We start from the raw sequence: 23497 nt of genomic DNA, 5'->3' as shown, positions 1-23497 counted from the left end.
TAGCCCATCTGTTTCTCTGCATGCTTTGTTAGCCCCCTTTCATGCTGTTCTTCAATGGTCAGGACCACCACAGAGCAGGTATTATTTAAGTGGTGGATAATTTTCAGCACTGCAGTGACACTGACATGGTGGTGGTGTGTTAGTGTGTTGTGCTGATATGAGTGGTTTAGACACAGCAATGCTGATGGAGTTTTTAAATACTGTGTCCACTCACTGTCCACTCTATTAGACAATCCTACCTAGTTGGTTCACCTTGTAGACGATTGCTCATCTATTGCTGCTGTTTGAGTTGGTCATTTTCTAGACCTTCATCAGTGGTCACAGGACGCTGCCTACGGGGCACTATTGGCTGGATATTTTTGGTTGGTGGACTATACTCAGTCCAGCAGTGACAGTGAGGTGTTTAAAAACTCCATCAGTGCTGCTGTGTCTGACCCACTCATACCAGCACAACACACACTAACACACCACCACCATGTCAGTGTCACTGCAGTGCTGAGAATGACCCACCACCCAAATAATACCTGCTCTGTGGTGGTCCTGGGAGAGTCCTGACCATTGAAGAACAGCATGAAAGGGGGCTAACAAAGCATGCAGAGAAACAGATGGACTACAATCAGTAATTGTGGAACTACAAAGTGCTTCTATATGGTAAGTGGAGCCGATAAAATGGACAATGTGTGTAGAAACAAGGAGGTGGTTTTAATGTTATGGCTGATCAGTGTGGATAATCATTGTTAACACAACAGTGACACCGACAGTGTATTAGTATAATTAATGTAAGTTTTTTATAACATTATAAAAACATTATTCTGGGGTCATAAACTGACAGATAAAAGACAAGAAGAATTAATACAAATAAATGAAGCCCTGAGATGAATTCATCTAAAAAAATCTTTAAAGGTTAGTTTAAAAATAAAACCGCATATTTCACAAATGCCGTTTGTCCAAATTTTATTTAGTTTGAAGCTATTTATTTTAAATTCGTTGCGTATGGTAATGTTTTCTTGAGGAACATTTAGTTTAGTTAAGAATAATGTCTTCTTTATCTGCAGGCAGGGGGCTGTACCTTCTAAAATGTACCCCTCAAGAGGAATTTAACAGAAGCTTATGTAAACCTGACCTGTTTGGCTTTCCATAAGCGTTTAGGGAGAAGAGGCTACGTGGCTACATGGCGCCTCTGTCCTGCTACACCTGAACTTTCGGAGGATCTGAACTGACGACTGGCCATAAAAATACAACAAAAACCAAAATGTACATGTAATTTTTTTAATACAGTTTAAACTGCTCCTTAAAAAGACTTATAACAAAGTAATTCTTGTGAAGTGAAGTGAAATTTCTCAGTTTTAGAGACGAGCAAGTTTACCTCAGCAAAATGCCAGGCGATGGAGTCAAACAGAGGAAAACAAAAACAGCAGCAGCGGTTCAGAATAACGGAGAAAACAGAGACTCACATCAAACCTGTAACAGTTCAGTCAGGAAAGATGAAGAAAAGGTGCCTAATAATAATAATAATGTAACATGTGGGAAAAGTTCTGCATGGGCAGTAGATGTGAAAACTGGAGTGAGTTTGTTGTCTCTCACTGGTTGCTTTCTGCTCGCATGGTAAGTATAAAACGTTTTATATTGCTCTGCTGCCATTTACATAATTAGTGACTGATTCATACTGGAGCAAAATTATAACTTTACAGCGACATTTTATGCAAAAGTAGAATGTTATTTTTACATGCAAAAAGCACATCCTCTACTTCACATTTTAATATTTTTACTTTTTTTATTTGCTGAATTTAATATATTGGATGTGCAAAAGCTATGGCACACTTATGTTTGTTTTTATGTTAAATTGAACTTTTTTTTTTAAGACCACTTTCACCAAATTTACCAGAGATGAATTTACTTTTGCATAAGACACAATTATTATCCTAATTAATCACAATATGTAGTATTTTGTTACCCAAAGGTTTTAATAAACGATCTAATGAATTATAACAACACCATTCTAATGCAGAGTTTAAAAACTTTATGTAAAAAAAAGCAATAAATAACCTCCTAAGCTGACACTATTATAATCAAGATTAACATTCAAACAAAATACATAACGTGTATTATTCAAATAAAAATCTGTTATATGATAATCAGGAAATAAATTACATAGTGACCTTGATTTGGTAAAACCAGGACTCACATTTTAAGATTTTCAAATGTGCAGTAAATGACACAAGTGGGTACAACTGTCGCCTCACAGCAAGAAGGTCCTGGGTTCGATCCCCAGGTGGGGCGGTCCGGGTCCTTTCTGTGTGGAGTTTGCATGTTCTCCCCATGTCCGCGTGGGTTTCCTCCGGGTGCTCCGGTTTCCTTCCACAGTCCAAAGACATTCAAGTCAGGTGAACTGGAGATACAAAATTGTCCAAGACTGAGTTCGATATAACTTTGTTAACTGATGAACCTTGTGTAATGAGTAACTACTGTTCCTGTCATGAATGTAACCAAAGTGTAAAACATGACCTTAAAATCCTAATAAACAAACAAACATAATGACTTTGTGGCAGACCCTTGCATCACTGAATTCTGCAACAATCATTTTTTTGTATTTGAATAATGTTAACACAGGCTCTTCTGTTTTTGAGCTCCGCTGCTGGGTGATGAAAAGTTTCCTTGTATTTTTAAATGTGTGCAGTCAGACTAGATTTGATTTAAATGGGCACGAAGAAATCACCAGCTATAATTACTTAAAGTGACTTACAATCATCGAGTTAAATTACATGTACACAAATGATCAGAACACCCACAATAACCTTGTGAAACAACTTAAACAAAGAAGTGATGTTCAATCAATTAGTCAGTAAAAATATCACTATGTACCACTATACACTACCAAGTTCTGTAGGTTCTAAAACTATTTCAGAAAAAACATGAGTGACATTGCTGGTAGAGCGGGTGCTGTACATCAACATGATTTCTTCCTACTGGGTTAGCTTTTGATCATTCTGTGGAGTTCTGGTCTGTTTAAGTGCTCAGTGACAACTCGCAAAAAGCCACTAAATATCCCAAAAGCATATATCAGTCTTAGCTGAAATGAGTGTTTGTGATTTCATGTTATTAAAGAAACTTGGAGAAATAGGATTCATGTGAAGGATGAAGATCACATCACTAGCTAGGAGGAAACCACTGCTAATCAGTATCATGCTTGTCTGATATTAGATAATACCCCAAAAATTGAGGATATGTTTAGTAGAAAGACCTTTTGGACAAAATGGGTGTCATTGTGTGTGACAAAAAGCTTTTTATTTCTTATGTGTATTCATGTGGCACATCTGTGCTTTTATGAAAAGGAATTCGTAGGGGTTTCTACTTTATACTTACTTTATACTTTATACTAATATTTGTAAATAATTTTTAAAGATCCAACAAACTTTAATTATTTTGGTTTTAATAAACCATGATTTTAAACCATGTTGCATCAGGAATAAGCACATCATGTAGCAATTTAAAGTAATCAGTGCAGCTGTAATTTTACTAATTTTGTTTTTTCAGGGTTGTTTTCCAACAGAATGCAAAATTTTATGAAGTCGAGGAGAAGTACAACCATCTATATGAAAAGGCTGCTGATCTGCTGGCATTGCAAAAGAAGTTCAGTGCCATTTCTGAAAAGGTTAGTGTCATCGATTGTGTGCTTACATCATGGGAACCCTGTTTTTATTATCTTGATTATCTCATCATTTTTACAGCTGAACATGTTCAAGAGCAATGCTTGAACCTGGCATGGTGCAATACTAACAACATTCTTACATGGCACACAGGGCATTCTCGTTATTAATACTGTGATTTTACATGCTGGCACACTAAAAAGTGAACCACTCAGCTTAAAACTGAATGGTATAAAAATGAATTCTATAATCTACACAAGAAAAGGGATATTTAGTGGATTGTTTAAACAGCCTTGTGACCATTGTGCTTTTAACCAACCAGCATAAAATACTCAATATAGAATGGTTACTACCCAGACTGTTTTATGTACTTATTTATTAAAGCAATAAGCCACGAGAGGCCGTGCATTACTGTGATTTTAGCACGGGGATGACGTTTTTGGCACGACGCGAAGCGGAGTGCCTAAAACTTCTTTCCCCGTGCTAAAATCATAACAGTAATGCACGGTCTCAAGTGGCTTATTGCTTTTATAAAACGGCGGTCAACATAAAATATAATAAATACAACAATGTTTAATTCATAAATGTATTTATAAACTTACAATAAAGCATTCCTCTGTGACGCAAAATAGTTCGATTAACAGTGTTGCTAGGCAACATCAGGGTGAAAATAACATTAACTTTTTCTATTCAGTGGCGTATTAATATGGAATGATGTGAGGTGGTCATAGGTGTGAGTTTATCGGGGATTTTACAACGGCTTCGAACACGGCTCAGCCAATCAGATTTTAGGACCGGAACTATCCGTTTTATAATGTTCATTTTAACACAGAGTAACACTGTAAGTGCTGTACCTCTTTTTCTTTTACAAAAAAATCCATAAAGCCATTTTAAGTAACAGTTAAGTAACAATGATTCTTTTCAAATGTTTTTGTTTCATTTTCATCAACCACTATATCCTAGTCAAGGCCACGGCATGTCGGGTTCCCCTGGGAACCAATGGGCACAAGGCAGAAATCCATATCAGGGTTTAGGCCACCCCCCTCAGACATAGGTATTCATGCTTGTGTAGATGCCTGGTCAGCCGTTTGCACTCTCAGAAGTGGCATGCTAGCGTAATACCTATTTTAAATGATAGTTTTTCGTAGTTACTTACATTACAGATTCAAGACAAACCTTATTCAGCAACTCTGCTGCTGCAGATTTATGATGTAATAATTTTGCAGTAACAGTAACATTGATGGAGTATCTCCTTCAGAGGATCTGTTCTCCACCTCCAACACTGGAAGCTAGAAACTTTTTCCAGGAAATTAGGAGCTTTAAGAACATTTCCACCACAAGAACTGGGTTGATTTCCAGAAATTTCTTTAAGGCTTAAACATGGAGCTTAAGTTGGAGCTAAAAAAATACGACCACAGTTCAACCATTTTCAGACCCAGTTTGCTGACAGCAGCTAAATAGACTCTAAATGTAGGATTGCACTTTAGTAGTCACAGTTGGAGAAAGTCTTTTACTTAAAATCTTACATTAATTTTAACATCATATTCTTGCAACCAAGCAAATAGGCAAAAAAAACAAAAAACGTTTTAATCTTAACCTCATTTATGTCTGTCAAGCTGCTGCACTTCTGCTGCTAAATTATCTCTACTGTTGTATAATTTGCTACTACAAAAAATACTGTTCCTGCACAAATCAAAAAGCTATTGCTAAACTGTGTAATTATTGTTAAGATAGTTTCAGAACTCTACAAACTACATTTTCAGAGAAGTTGGGACGTTTTGAAGAATGCAATAAAAGGAAGAATCTGTGATTTGTTAATTCTTTTAAATATTTAGTTAACTGATGAAAGAAAAAAATAATGTTTTCACTGATTAACTTTATTGTAGTTTGTAAATATCAACACATTTAGAATGTCATGTCTTCAACACACTCCAAAAAAGTTAGCAACACAGGCATCTTTACCCTGTTTTTCATCACCTTTTCTATCAATTAGTCTTTTTATTGTTTTTGAAATTAAGGACACTAATTGTTGCTGATTTTCACAAGACATTTCTTCTTCATTCTTGCTCTGCTCTCCATGCTGCATGATACATTTTCAATAGGAGGCTCCAGTGAAAGAATACACCTTAACATTGTGAGAGTTCAGTCACTAGAAGTGCCATACAAGTCCGTTAACAATTCAAAAGAGTTGTGTGGGTGCTACTCTGTGGGTGGTAAAGAAGGACTTCATATCTTTTGATTGATCTAAGCAACACTAAAAGGGTACTAAAACCTTAAACAAACTTTGGAGTGTGCTATTTATTTTGTAAAATGTGTAATTCCATAGAATAAACAGCACAGAACAAAACAAAATAGCATTTTATGATTTGAAATTAGGTAGGAAAGTGTTATTCTGATATGCATTTTGTGTTATTACACAAATAAAATAAATAAAATAGCAATTTGGCCCAGATGTTGTATATTGGTATGCATGGTGCAGTGACTCAATTTGAAACACAGCAAAGCCACAGCAAAAACACGCTTTCTTGTGTTGTGGGTGCAGCTAGAGGCCTCTGAAGACCATCTGAAGGGGACCCTCTCCTCAGTCGCCATGCTAAGACAGCTCCAACATGATGTTACCTCCCTCAACAGCATCATCACAGCGATGGAGGAGGACCAGCAAGCATCTTCACGTCGCCTGCAAAGTGTAAACGAACACTTCCTGAACGTGACGGAAACGTGGCAGGGCGGACTCGCCACTGTGACCGAGGACCTGACAGCTCTGAGGTCGGAGTCCCGTTTGGTTCACGGTCGGGTCACAGAACATGTTAACGAAGCAGAGGAACGTTTGCGCAGTCTAACAAAACGTCTGGAGGAGCTAGAGGACAGCACTAGGAGAAACGTGCGTGCGCTCGAGCACACAGAGGAGGAGGACGCTAAGCGTGTCCAGAATCATCTAGACTGGAACACCAAGCAGGTGGTAAAGCTTCAGGAGCAGTTTACATTGCTCTCGAAGAAGGATGTAGAGCTTGAGGAGAAACTGGTGGAGACGGAGCCACAGGCCAAGCAATGTATTGCTGAGCTGCCCATTGTGGAGGAGGCAGTCAGGTCTATTTTAAGGTTAGGAGCAGATCTCAGTGGGACTGAGAGAAGGCTTGAGGAGCTCACACTTCAAGTAGTCAATACAGAGGACAGCATGCTGAAGGCTTTGGTGGAAATTCTGGAACTGCGACGGACCATTGATAAGCTGCAGGTGGACAACAGCGTGATGAACGTGAGGAACGAGATCGATGTTCTCATGGACAATGTAAAAGAGCTGATACGTCAGCAGAGCAAGCAGGAGCTGGAGGAAAAGGCTGAACAAGATGATGAAAAACTTTTTAAGCAATTAAGTGATGGTTTAAAACATTTGGACAGTACTACATTTCCAAAAAGCACAGGAAATGAAGAGGAGTAAAAGACTTGGCTAAATGAACTGCTTTGATTGATTGAATGGACAGTGCTTATAACTGCTAATAAACAAATGTACACCGGTCAGCCATAACATTAAAACCACCTCCTTGTTTCTACACTCACTGTCCATGTTATCAGATCCACTTACCATATAGAAGCACTTTGTAGTTCTCCAATTACTGACTGTAGTCCATCTGTTTCTCTGCATGCTTTGTTAGCCCCCTTTCACTATTATTTAGGTGGTGGATCATTCTCAGCACTCAGTGACACTGACATGGTGGTGGTGTGTTAGTGTGTGTTGTGCTGGTATGAGTGGATCAGACACAGCAGCACTGCTGGAGTTTGTTTTAATACTGTGTCCACTCACTGTCCACTCTATTAGACACTCCTACCTAGTTGATCCACCTTGTAGATGTAAAGTCAGAGGCGATCGCTCATCTATTACTGTTGTTTGAGTTGGTCATCTTCTAGACCAAGGGTCGGCAACCCGCTGCTCCGGAGTCGCATGCGGCTCATTCATCCTTATACTGCTCCGCGTGGCTTGGGAAAATAAATTATAAGTATTTAATTGAAGTGTATTTTATTTGTGTTAGTTCTTTTTTAAATTGTAGTTCTAAATTGGAAGATTATTGTGATCTTAAATAAAAAACAAACACCGCTCACGCCTCACAGACGGCAGCTTAAGTCCCGTGTAAAGATGAAAGTGACTTCGTACAGCCCCGATTTGCAGACGCTGTGCGCAGAGGTTCAGGAGCAGAAGTCCCATTAACCAGGTAAAATAAATATTTATGCAGATATTTTGCAAATATTTATTTTTCATTGTTTAGTGGCATAGTGTTTTTTTCCAATTTATTTTTTAAATTCAGGTCAAGGCTCCGCTACACGCTCCGAAAGCCCAAAGGCGATATAAGGATGAAGGCTCACGGCATTTTTTGTTTGCTACATGGATAATTAAAGTTCAGTTTTTAATTCATTTGAAAGAGACCTTCAACTCAGCGTGTTTTTTTATTTTTAATTTTTTTAAGAGTTCAAAATGTGTTCATTACATAAATAAAATTTTATTTTCTCTGTAGCACTTCATGGATTTCATAAGCAACACACTATAGTTGTTTATACAAAGCGTAAAGATAAAAAAACAATATATACAGTGTTATCTTCATTTTAGATGTCAAAAAGTATTTGCGGCTCCCAGTGTTTTCTTTTCCGTGGAAACCGGGTCCAAATGGCTCTTTGGGTGTTAAAGGTTGCCGACCCCTGTTCTAGACCTTTATCAGTGGTCATAGGACGCTGCCCACTGAGCGCTGTTGGCTGGATATTTTTGGTTGGTGGACTATTCTCAGTCCAGCAGTGACAGTGAGGTGTTTAAAAACTTCATCAGCATTGTTGTGTCTTATCCACTCATACCAGCACAACACACACTAACACACCACCACCATGTCAGTGTCAGTGCAGTGCTGAGAATGACCCACCACCCAAATAATACCTGCTCTGTGGTGGTCCTGTGACGGTCCGAACCATTGAAGAACAGCATGAAAGGGGGCTAACAAAGCATGCAGAGAAACAGATGGACTACAGTCAGTAATTGTAGAACTACAAAGTGCTTCTATATGGTAAGTGGAGCTAATAAAATGAACAGTGAGTGTAGAAACAAGGAGGTGGTTTTATTGTTATGGCTGACCGGTGTATGGTCTGCAAATAACACAGTATTTTTCTCACCTTAGAGACACATCAGATTTTTCCTCATAGGGACTATTTAATACAGTAATGTGTGATTTTGAACACAGCATGTCTGGCTTTGTAGGACTAGTCAGTGACAAACTGGTTATCCTTTAACAACCCATCAATCCGCTAATTTTGTTTCATGTTGGTGAGGTTTCACTAAATAGGCAAAAATGGATCTTAATATGGTAGATGGGGGTGGCATCGTGGCTTGGCTGGGTTTGATTTCCAGGTGGGGTGGTCTGGGTCCTTTCTGTTATACCTATATAAAGTGTTAAACACAGCCAGTATGGTGGCTTTAGGGCTTTGTTTTGATTATCAGTGTACACTGATCAGCCATAACATTAAAACAACCTCCTTGTTTCTACACCCACTGTCTATTTTATCACATATGGAATTATGTAGTAAACAAAAAAGTGTTAAACAAACCAGAATATGTTTTATATTCTTTAAAGTAGCCATCTTTTGCTTTGATGACAGCTTTGCGCACTTTTTGGCATTTTCTCAATCAGCTTCATGAGGTAGCCACATGGAATGGTTTTCAATTAATGTTTGTGCTTTGTCTAGAGTTAATTTCTGGAATTTCTTGCTTTTTTAATGTGTTTGAGACCATCATTCATCTTCATCTTACCCACTCCTGACCATTGTCACATCAACCACCTGCATGCATAAACCTCTTCTTTGGCCTTCCTCTCCTCAGCACCCTGGGCTAAGTGGGTAGCACTGTCGCCTCACAGCAAGAAGGTCCTGGGTTTGATCCCCAGGTGGGGCGGTCCGGGTCCTTTCTGTCTGGAGTTCCCCCTGTGTCCACGTGGGTTTTCTTTGGGAGCTTTGGTTTCCTTCCACAGTCCAAAGACATGCAAGTGAGGTGAATTGGAGACACTGTGACTGTGTTTGATATAACCTTGTGAACTGATGAACTACAGTATATGTAATGAGTAACTACCGTTCCTGTCATGAATGTAACCAAAGTGTACAACATGATGTTAAAATCCTAAAAAAAACAAACCTCAGCACCCTTCTAATAAAACTCTCATTTCTTCTCTGCACATGCCCAAACCATTTCAATCTCACTTTTGTCTAAAATCAATTATATAAAATTTGGGGCAGCACAGTGGCTCAGTGGGCAAGTTGTCCACTTACAGCAAGAAGGTCCTGGGTTTGAGCTCTAGGTGAACCATTCCGGGTCTTTTCTGTGTGGAATTTGCATGTTCTCCTCATGTCTGTGGAGGTTTCCTCCAGGAACTCCAGTTTCCTCCCACAGTCCAAAGATGTAGGTTGGGTGAATTTGAGATACAACATTGCCTGTGATGTAACCAAAGTGTAAAACATGATGTTTAAAAAATCCTGAATAAATATAAAATGTTAGTTTATGGTTGTTTTTCAAAAATGTACATCGATTGCATTGTTTGTGCAAATGATAAGTCTGTTTCGTCATCAAAGTCTGTATTTTATTATGTGTAATGTTTTACCACTAAATTCCTTTTGTTTATATGAGTTGAAATGTTATTTTGACTCTTAATTCAGTATTTTCCACCATCAGTATTGTCTCGTACCAAGCATGTACACTTTTTACAAGAGTTTGGCGCAGTGTGATAAAACTCTGTCTTATACACAAAGGGCTGATGTGACTGCAGATTTTTCTATACCACTCAAGCAACCATCTATACTAGACTGCACATAAATCATTCAATCTTTCTTTACAATCCCTTCCATAGTATTTATTTCCTGCCTGGTTGGAATTAAACCTGCAGCAATACTCGCCCTTGTGGATAAGATTACTGAAGTACCAGTGCCATAATGGAAACATTTTTCCCCAAAGAACCAATAAAGAGTTCTTTGTCCAACTGGGCTGGTTCCTCGAAGAACTAAAGCCAAACATGTTCTTCAGATTAAAAGCAATTTTGTAACAGTTTATAACAGCGTACAAAAATAACAATCAGGCTAAACAGTAAACCAATTCTAATTATTTTATGTTCACTAAGTTTAACAAAATAACACACAGAAAGGCTCTGCTTTACCTAAACACTTAGGACTCGTTCATTTGGGGGAATCGTGTTGCTTGTTCTGAGTGTAAACATACTTACACTTTACCTACTTTACACACTCCACAGTGGGGTAGCACTGTCACCTCACAGCAAGAAGGTCCTGGGTTTGATCCCCAGGTGGGGAGGTCCGGGACCTTTCTGTGTGGAGTTTGCATGTTCTCCCTGTGTCCGCGTGGGTTTTCTCCGGGAGCTCCGGTTTCCTCCCACAGTCCAAAGACATGCAAGTGAGGTGAATTGGAGATACTAAATTGTCCATGACTGTGTTTGACATTAAAAATTCATGAACTGATGAATCTTGTGTAATGAGTAACTACCGTTTCTGTCATGAATGTAACCAAAGTGTAAAACATGACGTTAAAATCCTAATAAATAAAATAAATACCCACTGCACAAATTGCAGCTCTGATTTTAGTAGCAGTGTATGCTGCAGTAGAAGTCAAAAGTTTACATATGCTTAGACGTGCCATACCTACATAATTGGAACATTTAACTTTTCTAAAGAGATTTTAAGTACTGAAGTTTATTGTGGGTTTTGCGGATATGTGCTGGGTAAAAATATACATACTGCACTACTTGTATTTGGTTATATGTGCTTATTTCACTTTAGTTATCTGCTTTTAACAGTCATTAGAAAGCTTTTGACATCTTTGTGTCAAACTAGTTTTGATATAATGTTTGGGTTATTATCCTGCTTAAACAACATGTTGATTTTAAGTTGAAAGAATTCTGAGGTAGTTTCCTTTCTTCTTTATTCTGTCAACTTACTTATTCTGCAGTTTACCAGTTAAATATTTCTAGTACAGCAGCCTTTAAGCTCATGGTAAAACTCACCTGACTGTGGACAATAACATCCGTGCTCTAGCAGCATCTGATTTAGGATTGTTTTCTTGTTGTTATTTGGATTTCTGTGCAAAAATGCACAGAAGAGAAACAATATTTATTAAAATTTTAGTAGTTATGTGTTAGTCTTTCAGATACAAATGAACAGTTGCATACTTCATTAATCCCCCAAGTTTATTATTTCAATTAATGTGTTATTTTTTTAAATATTAAACTAATTGACGCTCAGGTGGCGCAGCAGTGAAACACACTAGCACACCAGAGCTGGGATTTTGAATACATCGTATCTCTGGGCTGGGCTGCCACATATACAACGATTGGCTGTTGTTCACAGGGTGGGATGAGCCGGACCAGGGTTCCTCATAACTGGTGCAATTACGACCTCTGCTGGCTGATTGATGGCGCCTGCACAGAGTTGGGGAATAATGCTGATCAGGGTGTGGCTCTCCATGCACAAGGCTGATCCACATATGAACTCGCCTCGTGCAGATGGAAAGAGGCAGTCGGTACTGAGCAAGTGTCGGAGGGGGCGTGTGTCAGCTGTGAAGCTCCTCAGTCAGCAGTGGAGGGTTGTATCGGTGGAGGTGAAGCGTAACGCAACCAGGGTAATTGGATACGACTAGATTAGGGGAGAAAATTGTGGGAAAAATCTGGTGAAAAAGGGAAAAAAAAGTGTTACTAATCAGTAACCACACAATAATTAGGTTTGCAGCTTGGTTTATAAGGAGATAGTAAGTCCTAATATTTTTGTTCAGTTAGCTCAATAATTTGCTGCCTAACTCATGGCGTTTTAGTATAGTTTATGAAGCCTTACTTAACAAGGTTTGTTAGTTAGTTAGTTTAATGGACCTTTTAAACTTTAATCACTTGAGCTGGCATTGACTCCCCAAGTTTGTGAAAAATCTGCTGATCCATGTTATGATCTCACAGTATTTAATCACTCCCATTAATGCTCAGTGGGGTTTAAGTCAGGTGACTGAGGACAAAAGTCCCTGACAGTCCGTGGTCATTTTTGGTCCTCAAGTAGATGTTGCAAATCTTTGAAGTCTCAGGTTTGTAATGAAAAGTATTGTATTAAACGGAAGCATTTTCACTAGTGGGCTTAGACTTTTGACCCTGACTATGTCTTAACAGCTCTCTAAGCTGAAACACATATGTTTAAGGGTGGGAAATACAAAATAGTGTGCTTTAAATGTACATAAATCTTAATGAAGTAATGTTAACATACCCTCTGAATGTCTTTTTATTTTTTTTATAGTGTGAAAATGTCCAGATGCTGGAAAACCAGGAACTGCAGTCACCACTGTCCCAGCTGAACAGCCTGGAACACAAAGTGACCGAGCTTAAGGAATGGTCGTCAGGCCTCACTGAACGGCGCCAGAAGCTGCATGAAAAGCTAGCCAGCCTTAAACAGGCTGTAGAGCGCATAGAGAACCGGACCACTGCCATCTCCAGCGATGTGAACGCCAAAGTGACTTCGGTCCGGACAGACGTCAGACGCATGGGAGGATTAGAGGGTGATGTTGAAACTCTCCTCACTCAAACCGGCGACCTTGAGAAAAAAATTATTCAGGCAGAAAAGCTCATGGCCAAACGCATCGGTGACTTGCTGGCAGCCAGCATCGACCGAGTTTCAGGTCTGAGGAGCTCTTCAGAGAAGAACACCCAGGGTCTGGAACAGATTCGAAAACGCCTCCCAGAACTCTATGCAGCTGACAAGAAGCTCTCAGAGAGCATCCTGGCTCTGGAAAGCGGCCGAGCCAAGCTGGTCAGGACGCTTACCTTTGCGAGTGATCTGCGACCCAAAATGTCCACCATAAAGATGGACTTTGCTATGCTGGAGCCCCAGCTGGTAGAGCTGACCCTAAGGATCGGCCGCTTAGCTGAAGATGTTATGAAGAGGGAGGATGATATTGCACAGATAAAAGACAGTTTGGCAAAATTTACAGATGCTCAGAAGGACCTCAAACAAGTCCAACAAGAGGTGGTGTTGGAAACGACTACTGAAAACATGTACGAGGCTGACCTCGACAAAACGGCGACACACACAGAACTCTAACTATATAACTATAGAGCAAAGGCGACTTTATGCTATAATGTCATATTTAAAGGTTTAATTTAATATCTTGGTTATGATGTTAGGCAGCATGGTAACAGGGTTATTTGTGTGGCTGACACACAGGTCCAGGGTCCATGAGGCCTTGGTTAAATTCTTGGCTCTTGTTACTAGGTGTGACTTTCCTACTGGTTTGAAAATGACATCTTGTGCTCTGAGTACTCTGATTTCCTCATTTCCCACAATAACGTGGGAGTAGCTGGACTGGCTGGTTTTATTTGCCCCAAGGAGTGAGTAAGTGAAACTGTGGGAGATGGGTAAAAACCCATATTAATTACAAAAGTCTTGTGTTTTAAATACTCAGGTTGTTTAACATGTTGTATATGATGTTGGGCAGCAATGGTGGCACAGCTGGTTGTGTGAGTGCCACACAGCCCTTATCTACAGTATGTTTAGTTTGGTTTCCTTAAGTGTGTAAGTGTATGTTGTCTTGTGTTCAACTGACCCACTGTCCAGGTTGTATTTCTGCCTTCGGTCCAGTGTTTCTGAACATGAAGCAGTTAATAAAGAAGAAAAAATAAGTAGTAATATTTTTAGAATTCAGCAGCTTGGAATGAAAGTGTCCTAGCATGTCCTCAAAATTTGTGGAAGTCATTATACATGAAAATACAATATATATATATATATATATATATATATGTATATACTGGTGCTGGTCATAAAATTAGAATATCTAAAGAGGGAAGGAAAAGATGTGGTAGAAAAAAGTGTACAAGCAATAGGGATAACCACACCCTGGAGAGGATTGTGAAACAAAACCCATTCAAAAATGTGGGGGAGATTCACAAAGAGTGGACTGCAGCTGGAGTCAGTGCTTCAAGAACCACCACGCACAGACGTATGCAAGACATGGGTTTCAGCTGTCGCATTCCTTGTGTCAAGCCACTCTTGAACAAGAGACAGCGTCTCGCCTGGGCTAAAGACAAAAAGGACTGCTGAGTGGTCCAAAGTTGTGTTCTCTGATGAAAGTACATTTTGCATTACCTTTGGAAATCAAGGTCCCAGAGTCTGGAGGAAGAGAGGAGAGGCACAGAATCCACATTGCTTGAGGTCCAGTGTAAAGTTTCCACAGTCAGTGATGGTTTGGAGTGCCATGTCAACTGCTGGTGTTTGTCCACTGTGTTTTCGGAGGTCCAAGGTCAACGCAGCCGTCTACCAGGAAGTTTTAGAGCACTTCATGCTTCCTGCTGCTGACCAACTTTATGGAGATGCAGATTTCATTTTCCAACAGGACTTGGCACCTGCACACAGTGCCAAAGCTACCAGTACCTGGTTTAAGGACCATGGTATCCCTGTTCTTAATTGGCCAGCAAACTCGCCTGACCTTAACCCCATAGAAAATCTATGGGGTATTGTGAAGAGGAAGATGCGATACGCCAGACCCAACAATTCAGAAGAGCTGAAGGCCACTATCAGAGCAACCTGGGCTCTCATAACACCTGAGCAGTGCCACAGACTGATGGACTCCATGCCACGCCGCATTGCTGCAGTAATCCAGGCAAAAGGAGCCCCAACTAAGTATTGAGTGCTGTACATGCTCATACTTTTCATGTTCATACTTTTCAGTTGGCCAACATTTCTAAAAATCCTTTTTTTTGTATTGGTCTTAAGTAATATTCTAATTTTCTGAGATACTGAATTTGGGGTTTTCATTAGTTGTCAGTTATAATCATCAACATTAAAAGAAATAAACATTTGAAATCTATCAGTCTGTGTGTAATGAATGAATATAATATACAAGTTTCACTTTTTGAATGGAATTACTGAAATAAATCAACTTTTTCATGATATTCTAATTTTATGACCAGCACTTGTGTGTGTGTATATATATATACTGTATATGTGACACTGTAGGCCCACGACAAGTAATGTAGCATTCCAGTGTGCAGAGGATTAGTGAAGAACTGCTGAGACCTCACATTCTTCTGTAACAACTTAAAATCACTGTCAAATACTTTAATCAAACACTTATCACAAATTATTACAAGTGTTTGCTTTTAGTACTTACTGCTAAAAGTAGAAAAACCAGTTATTAGGTTTAAGGAGACAATTACTTTTTCAAACGGCTGATCAAGGTTTTAAATGAATCTTATTCCTCAATACATTGAATGAATATTTAAAAGTTGCATTTTGTGTTATATTGAAATTAATTGGAAGATTTGAAGCGTTCAACAATAGAACAAACCAGGCAAGGGGCAAATACTTTTTTACAGCATTGTATATGTAAATATTTTACAAACTGTCTTACATACCTGTCAGTACACCTAGTTTGAAAATCCACAAGTACAAAGTTTATGAAAACCAACTGTTAAATGATATGGGCTGTATTTTTGCAGTCTTCAAAGAAAGCATATAAAAAGATGAGATTAAACTCATCAGCCACAAAACCAAGACCATGAATCCAAGCATCTAAAATAAGGCTCAAAGCTGGGTTCAAGAAGGTGATATAACTGCTATACACTGATCAGCCATAACATTAAAACCACCTCCTTGTTTCTGCACTCACTTTCTATTTTATCGGCTCCACTTACCATATAGAAGCACTTTGAAGTTCTACAATTACTGACTGTAGTCCATCTGTTTCTCTGCATACTTTTTTTTAGCCTGCTTTCACCCTGTTCTTCAATGGTCAGGACCACCACAGAGCAGGTATTATTTGGGTGGTAGATCATTCTCAGCACTGCAGTGACAATGACATGGTGGTGGTGTGTTAGTGTGTGTTGTGCTGGTATGAGTGGATCAGACACAGCAGCGCTGCTGGAGTTTTTAAATACCATGTCCACTCTATTAGACACTCCTACTTAGTTGCTTCAACTTGTAGATGTAAAGTCAGAGACGATCGCTCATCTATTGCTGCTGTTTGAGTTGGTCATCTTCTAGACCTTCATCAGTGGTCACAGGACACTGCCCACAGGGTGCTGTTGGCTGGACGTTTTTGGTTGGTGGAGTCCAGCAGTGACAGTGAGGTGTTTGAAAACTCCAGCAGCACTGCTGTGTCTCATCCACTCATACCAGCACAACACACACTAACACACCACCACCATGTCAGTGTCACTGCAGTGCTGGGAAAGACCCGCCACCCAAGCAATACCTGCTCTGTGGTGGTCAGCATGAAAGGGGGCTAACAAAGCATGTAGAGAAACAGATGGACTACAGTTAGTAATTGTAGAACTTTAAAGTGCTTCTATATGGTAAGTGGAGCTGATAAAATACAGAGTGAGTGTAGAAACAAGGAGGTGGTTTTAATGTTATGGCTGATCAGTGTATATCATAATATATCAAATAAAGGGGATAAAATACTTGTGTTAAATATTTTATTGGAAAACAGCAATAATGAAACATTCAAATTATTTCATATTACAGTAAGGCAGCCTGTATCAAAGTCCCATAAAAAAAACTACAGTGCAGGTGTATTTTTCACTTTTACTTTTAATCTACTGTCCTTATCCAATAACAGACGTTATCATGTAGGGCATAAGCCTACAGATCCCTTTACTTATTGTCTTTCCTCCTCAACTACATCTTTCTCAAATGCTACTTCCACCTCGACTATCTCCTCTGGTACTGTTTTGTCATTGACATTTGATGACTCTTCCTCCTCAGTTTGTACCAATGGTTCCCCAGTTGTTGCCTCTTCCTCGACTAGCTCTTCTGTTTCAGCCTCTTCCTCACCTATATATTCTGTTTCAGCTTGTTCCTCTACCATCTCTACATTCTCTTCTAAAGACTCCTCTCCAAGAGCTTCCATCCTCATTTCCTCTAACCTAGAATTAGTAGCAGCCAAAGAACTTAAGCTGATCTGAAGGTCTTCAACGCTACCCCTCAATCCATCCATCTCCTCCCTCAGTGCTTGTCTGGCCTTTGTGGCCACCTGGCTTTGACTGGCCAGTGAGCTCTCATGGGAGTCATATTTGGACAGAAGTACTTCTACTCGTCTCATCTGTTCTGCTGCTGACGATTTTAGAGCTTCTGCGCTTTCTTCAGTGGCTTTTAGCCTAGCCTCCAGATCATCTTCCTTTTTCTCTGTCTTGGCCAGTTCCTCCCTCAAGTCAGTCTCCAGGCTCTGAAGAGCCTTGCTGGTAGTCTCCTGCCCATCCTGCAGGCTCTGCACCTGATCCGACACGGCTTGCATGCTAACCTGAACTGCAGAGACTTTCTGCCTTAACAGACCAGCCGTACTCTGGACGAGAGATCTTATTGTCTCGATCTCCTCGGACAAGGATGCAACTTCTTTGTTTCTTGTCTGCAACTCTGACCCCACGGACGCAATCTGTTCCCTAAGAACTCCCACATTGCCATCTGCGACCTCGTTGGCGGTGTGCAGTTGAGCCACAGCAGTGGTGATTGCTGTAAGCTCATCTTTAAGGTTACCAGGCTCACTGTGCTCCTCCAGCTGGGCTTTAAGCTTGCTAAGCTGAGCTTGAGCTTCTCCTTGAGCCCCGGTGAACTCAGCTACACTGTCAGCGATGGAGCGGCTTAACTCAGCAAGGCGCTCTTCTAGGGTTCTCTCCAGAGAAGAAAAATCATGCTCTCGTGCCTGCTTTACTTCCCGGATGCCCTCGGAGAGGTCATGAAGGATTTCATTCTGAAGTTTTTGAAGGACTTCTTCTACCCTCCGTATTTCTGCTTCTCCTTTTTGTACAGCCAGGTTAGTATTGTCCAGCTTGGCCTGAGCACGACCCACGGTCACCTCCAGACTGTCCAGAGAAGACTTCATTGAAGTCACCTAAAAAAAGGATAAAGGGGGTTACAGCTAGCCTTTATTTTAACTCATGCAGTTGCAAAGAAGAATTCTCACAATAATTACCTATAGAATGTGGTCCGATCTTCATCTGAGTGATAACATTAGCCAAACACATTCTACCTTAGCTTATAAAGTACTCTTCTTGAGAACACATTGGTCATTCTCAATCCATGCTGGACAATATGCAAACCTTCCATTAATGACATTAATTGCACACTAGGTAAGTCTAAAGCAGTGTTAATCCTAACCATGCCCTAACTGAACCAAATTTTGAAAGACTGTTTACAAAATAAAGAAATAATCTATTGGTATGAAGGTGGTGTCAGATAGTAATTCTAGAGACTTGGTGATACCAAAATGCCCTGCATCAAGGCTGGTGCTGGGGGTGGGGGGTGGTTGTAGGGGGCTGGGGTAGTTATTGCCCCCCAGATTTTCTCACTGCCCCACCAAGCGCAATGGAAGCAAAGGCTATTTTCTTTTTAATTATCTCTGAACCAATCACAAAAATGTGTTTTGCTGTTCAGTGTTAAGTTATTTCTTTGCTTATTTCCCATTGGCTCTTTGAGTCATATAAAACAGGCAGACAGGTTCTGTCAGTGTGAACAGGAGAGGCAATTACATATCAGGGCAATTTAAAACACTTCTTTGAGTTCTACACCTGTACAGCCCTCCTCTTCTCGCCCATGCTTTCTGCACAGGCGTCTCTTCCGCCAATCAGGGTCCTTACACAGCGTATGAAGACCCACCCACACATAGTCCGGCCCTCACCCTGCAGATATGGTGGCCAATTAGTATCTGCTGCAGGCACTGCCAATTATGCCCACTAGATGGCGCCCAGCCGACCGGCGGCAACATCGAGTTTCAAACCGAAGAGTTCAGAAACTACCGAACTTGCCAGTGTCACATCTGAGGGCTTCTCCATGCCAAGTCAAACACCCCAGTTTATTTCTTTACCTTATATTTCAGTTTAAACCAGTATCATTAGCTCTGCTGTCATCATCCCTCCACACATCAAGCCCTGAATAAAGTTCTGGCTTTAATAATATGACTAACGATATGCTCACTCATTATGTTTAACTGCCCCCCCAAGCAAAGCAGTCCAGAATCGGGGCTGCTCTGCATGGTGAGTGGGGGTAAAACTAACACCGGTCCTTGTTTAGACAAGTTTGTCACAGTTCCAGTGAGACACTCTGTTTCTAGTTTCCACACACAAAAAAAATGTGAACTGGAAATGCTTCGGTTACAATTTGCTTCTATGAATTTCTAGGGGTGTCAATAATTGTGGCACATCTTTTTTCTTTGAGTTTCTTTGAGTAAATGTATTTAAAGGTTGGACGTTTCTTATTTCTTCAGTGTGAGATCTAATTTACTCAAATGTGAACCCATGTTACTCATCTTTACCAGAGATGCCAGTATTTGTGGAAAAGACTGTAGGTCTCATATAACAGAACAAAGACCCAACTTGTTTCATTTAAAAATGACATGCCAGGAACATCGATCAGTTTTTTCTTCAGATATAGCACATATTCACATTTTTTCCTTTTGTAATAACTGCTGGAGCTTTCATACCTGTATTATTTATACAAAGGCACAGATATACTGTATGTGCATACATAACAGCACTGTGGGGGTTGGGATTTTCAATGTCTGTACTGGTGTAAAACTGTCTGAGGTTTATTGATGTGTAAAAATAAAGAAGTAAATATGAACAATTATTAAATAATTCAAGCTTATAACGTATTTCCTATATTTAAATATGTATTGTTTGTCTGTCTGTCAGCCTGTCTACTTTTTGCAGCAAAAGCTTGCAGAAAGACACTTCAGCATTACCAGACAGTATCAACCATTTACATTTACGGCATTTAGCAGACACTTTTATCCAGAGTGACTTACAGAAGTGCTTTCATATATTAAATATTAAATATTACACCTTACTCTACCAGTACCCAGAACTTTTTGGAAGTGGAAGAATTAAAATTTGAGCATATTTAACAACACAGTAGTAGTGGTAGTAGTGTAATTTAACAGTATAACAGCAAATATGAAAATGTTCCATGCAAATACTTGTAACTAAGAGAGATTTGCATTATTAAAATGTGGGCTGGTAAAACCACAGATATATGTGATAAATTGTAGCAGTAGTGGATTGTTGAATAATGTTGAAGTGGCACTAAACACTGAAGAAGGGGGAGCGTTCCAAATATGTGCTCCAGTGTAAACCGGTCTAATGTGTTTCCATGTGCAAGAATGAATGAATCCGATGAGAACAGCTATGCAACAATTCCAATCTTTACTCAACTTTAGCTTTCTTCACATATTTAAAGTCATACCTAGGTGCAGAGGTGGAAAGTAACAAATTACATTTACTCGCGTTACTGTAATTGAGTAGTTTTTTGTGTACTTACAACCAGTAATTTCACTTTTACTTAAGTATGTTTTGTATTAAGAATTGTAATTCGCTACATTTTAAATAACATCCGTTACTGAGTAAAAAAAAAAAAAGCTAAAAAATCACGTCTGGGAAACTGCTGCAGTGAATTCTGGGATGGAAAATAAACTGGTGCTAAAATAAAGGAGCTGTAATCTAGGTATAGAGGAGGGAGGGAAGGGTGATTTTAAAAGTTTAACATGTTATGAGTTTGATGTTTCGTTATTTGATAACATAGTCTGATGTCAAAGAATGGCAAAGTTTTGTCTTACATCTTGAAGGTTTTTTTTTGGGTCATTTAGTGAAAGTCACAACACCTGTAACCTTGTCTTGAGTTATGAGATTTGCAGTGTGACTGTTGTTTGGTATTTGTTAGTGATGAAAAGAAGGCTGGTCTATAGAATCCACAATTAATGCCAACTTCAGTGGTTATACAGTATGAAAAAGTTTTATGGGATGGTCTGTACTAAAATTACACATTACACATCCCTAAATGTTTTAAATGTTGTATCAACATGTTTTTTCTATTATATTTTAATTAAAAACAACTATTGTGAGATATATCCACTTGTCCTGTTTGCATTACACAAGAGAGACACCTGTTAAAAAAAGTAACTAAGTAACCCACAAAGTTGAATCAGTTCATTTGGACACAAGTTTGTTGTAGAGATACGTTTCGTCGAGTGACAACAAACTTGTGTCCAGATGAACTGATTCAACTTTGTGGATTTGTGTACCTGGATTATTGAGCATGCATCAACAGTAAAACAGTAACTAAGTAACGTTTACACTGAGTACATTTTAAATGAGTTACTTTTTACTTTAGTAGATTTTTAGACTAGTAATTTTACTCGTACTTCAGTAAAAATTCATTAAAGTAATAGTACTTTTACTTGAGTACAATATTTTAGGCCAGTGATAGCTCAGTGGTTAAGGTACTGGACTAGTAAGCAGAAGGTTGCCGGTTCAAGCCCCGCCACCACCAAGTTGCCACTGTTGGGTCCCTGAGCAAGGCCCTTAACCCTCAATTACTCATCGTGTTCCGCTCATTGTGTAAGTTGCTTTGGATAAAAGCGTCTGCTAAATGCTGAAAATGTCAATGTAAACGTAGTACTCTTTCCACCTCTGCCTAGGTGGTACTTAGGTCTTTGTGGCCTATCTGTAACTTGGTCCCAACTAATCAAGAGACCAAAAGCACAAGGAGGGTGTGTTTACTTCTCTGTTTCCTGTGTTTAGAAACTATTCCTCCTAAACATACAGTCTTCAATCTAGTAGCCTTCAGATAAATATTAATACTGTTATATTGATCAGTAATGCAGAAAGTAAAACTCACCTGTTGAAGTGCAGTTTCTACTTTGTGCACCAGTTGGGAGTTCTTCTGCAGGGATTCTTCACTCTCTAAGCGGATTTGGTTGACCTCGTTGAGAACTCTCTGCAGATAAAAAGAAGCTATAGCGGCTCCGGACACCAGAATAAAGTAACAGAGCGCAGAAATAAAAGCGCTCAGTTTTCCGGACGCGGATCTGGAGTTTGCACAACTTTCGGATTTACTGACTTTAGGGATTTTCTTCGCCACGTCATCCTGAGGGGTTACAGGTGCTTTATCGTTGGAGTTGGGGATCTTGCTTTTGTTTTTCGCCATGTCCTGTCCGGTTTTTGGGTGCTCACTGCACTGTTGGCGTTTTAGTGCAGTGGAATCTGTGCGCTGTGGATGCAGCGTATCACTGAGCGCTGCGTGGCCACAACTGCAGCCGTGGCACATACTTGGGGTTGCCAGATTTACGAAATTCCCCTAACGCATCACATTACTCCACTAAATCTAACATAAGTACAGTGGACCCTTGCAGGCATCCCAAGTTGTAAAAACTCATTTCAGGGAGGTACCGCTGGACCCGGACCTCGACCCCGACCCCCCCAAGCCCAAAAAAGTGCACTAGATTTTATATTAGAAAATAATTTATGTTCCTTACTTAGTGCACTAGATAGTGTACTAGATAATAGACTTATGTTTCGTACATAATGCTTTAGGTAGCGTATCAGTTAACGGATTTAGGTTTCCTACATAGTGCACTAAATTGTATATCAGATAACGGATTTAGGTTCCCTACATAGTGCACTAGATAGTATTTTAGATATGAATTTATGTTCCCTACGTAGTGCACTACATAGTGAAGTAGACAATTGGTTTATGTTCCCACAGTGCACTAGATAGTGTATTAGATAACGCATTCATGTGCACTACATAGTGCACTAGAAAGTATAACTAGATGATGATTTGTGTTCCTTACATAGTGCACTAGATAGTGTATTACATAATTATTTATGTTCCCTACATAGTGCACTAGATATGGCCAGTGATAGCTCAGTGGTTAAGGTACTGGACTAGTAAACAGAAGGTTGCCGGTTCAAGCCCCGCCACCACCAAGTTGCCACTGTTGGGTCCCTGAGCAAGGCCCTTAACCCTCAATTGCTCATCATGTTCCGCTCATTGTGTAAGTCGCTTTGGATAAAAGCGTCTGCTAA

The 23497-nt window shown here is 39.7% G+C and overlaps 2 protein-coding genes across 6 annotated transcripts; one reads left to right on the top strand and one right to left on the bottom strand.

Moving 5' to 3' along the window:
• Positions 1 to 1155: 1155 nt before the first annotated feature.
• Positions 1156 to 15507, top strand: ikbip (IKBKB interacting protein). Of its 5 annotated transcripts, none has more exons than XR_010012585.1 (4): positions 1156 to 1605; positions 3535 to 3652; positions 6190 to 7852; positions 7946 to 8169. XR_010012585.1 is itself a non-coding variant. In XM_062996432.1 (4 exons), the coding sequence occupies exons 2-4, from the start codon at positions 1376 to 1378 to the stop codon at positions 7081 to 7083; spliced, it is 1242 nt and encodes a 413-aa protein (XP_062852502.1). In that variant the 5' UTR covers positions 1156 to 1254; positions 1345 to 1375; the 3' UTR covers positions 7084 to 8169. The 5 variants fall into 5 exon arrangements, 4 of the variants coding, with proteins under 4 accessions (XP_062852502.1, XP_062852503.1, XP_062852504.1 ...); XM_062996432.1 differs by having other exon boundaries at positions 1156 to 1254; positions 1345 to 1605; positions 6190 to 8169; XM_062996433.1 differs by lacking the exons at positions 6190 to 7852; positions 7946 to 8169 and adding an exon at positions 12945 to 15507.
• A 1595-nt stretch (positions 15508 to 17102) lies between these two features.
• ckap4 (cytoskeleton associated protein 4) lies at positions 17103 to 22672 on the bottom strand. The gene is made up of 2 exons (XM_062996430.1): positions 22308 to 22672; positions 17103 to 18528 (listed from the first exon to the last, which is right to left on the bottom strand). Exons 1-2 carry the CDS (start codon positions 22614 to 22616, stop codon positions 17299 to 17301), a joined length of 1539 nt encoding a protein of 512 aa, XP_062852500.1. The 5' UTR covers positions 22617 to 22672; the 3' UTR covers positions 17103 to 17298.
• Positions 22673 to 23497: the final 825 nt, after the last annotated feature.

The sequence above is a fragment of the Trichomycterus rosablanca genome, chromosome 1 (genome assembly GCF_030014385.1).
Source record: "Trichomycterus rosablanca isolate fTriRos1 chromosome 1, fTriRos1.hap1, whole genome shotgun sequence".
Taxonomy (NCBI): domain Eukaryota; kingdom Metazoa; phylum Chordata; class Actinopteri; order Siluriformes; family Trichomycteridae; genus Trichomycterus; species Trichomycterus rosablanca.
Note: the sequence above shows the minus strand (reverse complement) of the source record. Positions and strands in the feature narration are given on the sequence as shown.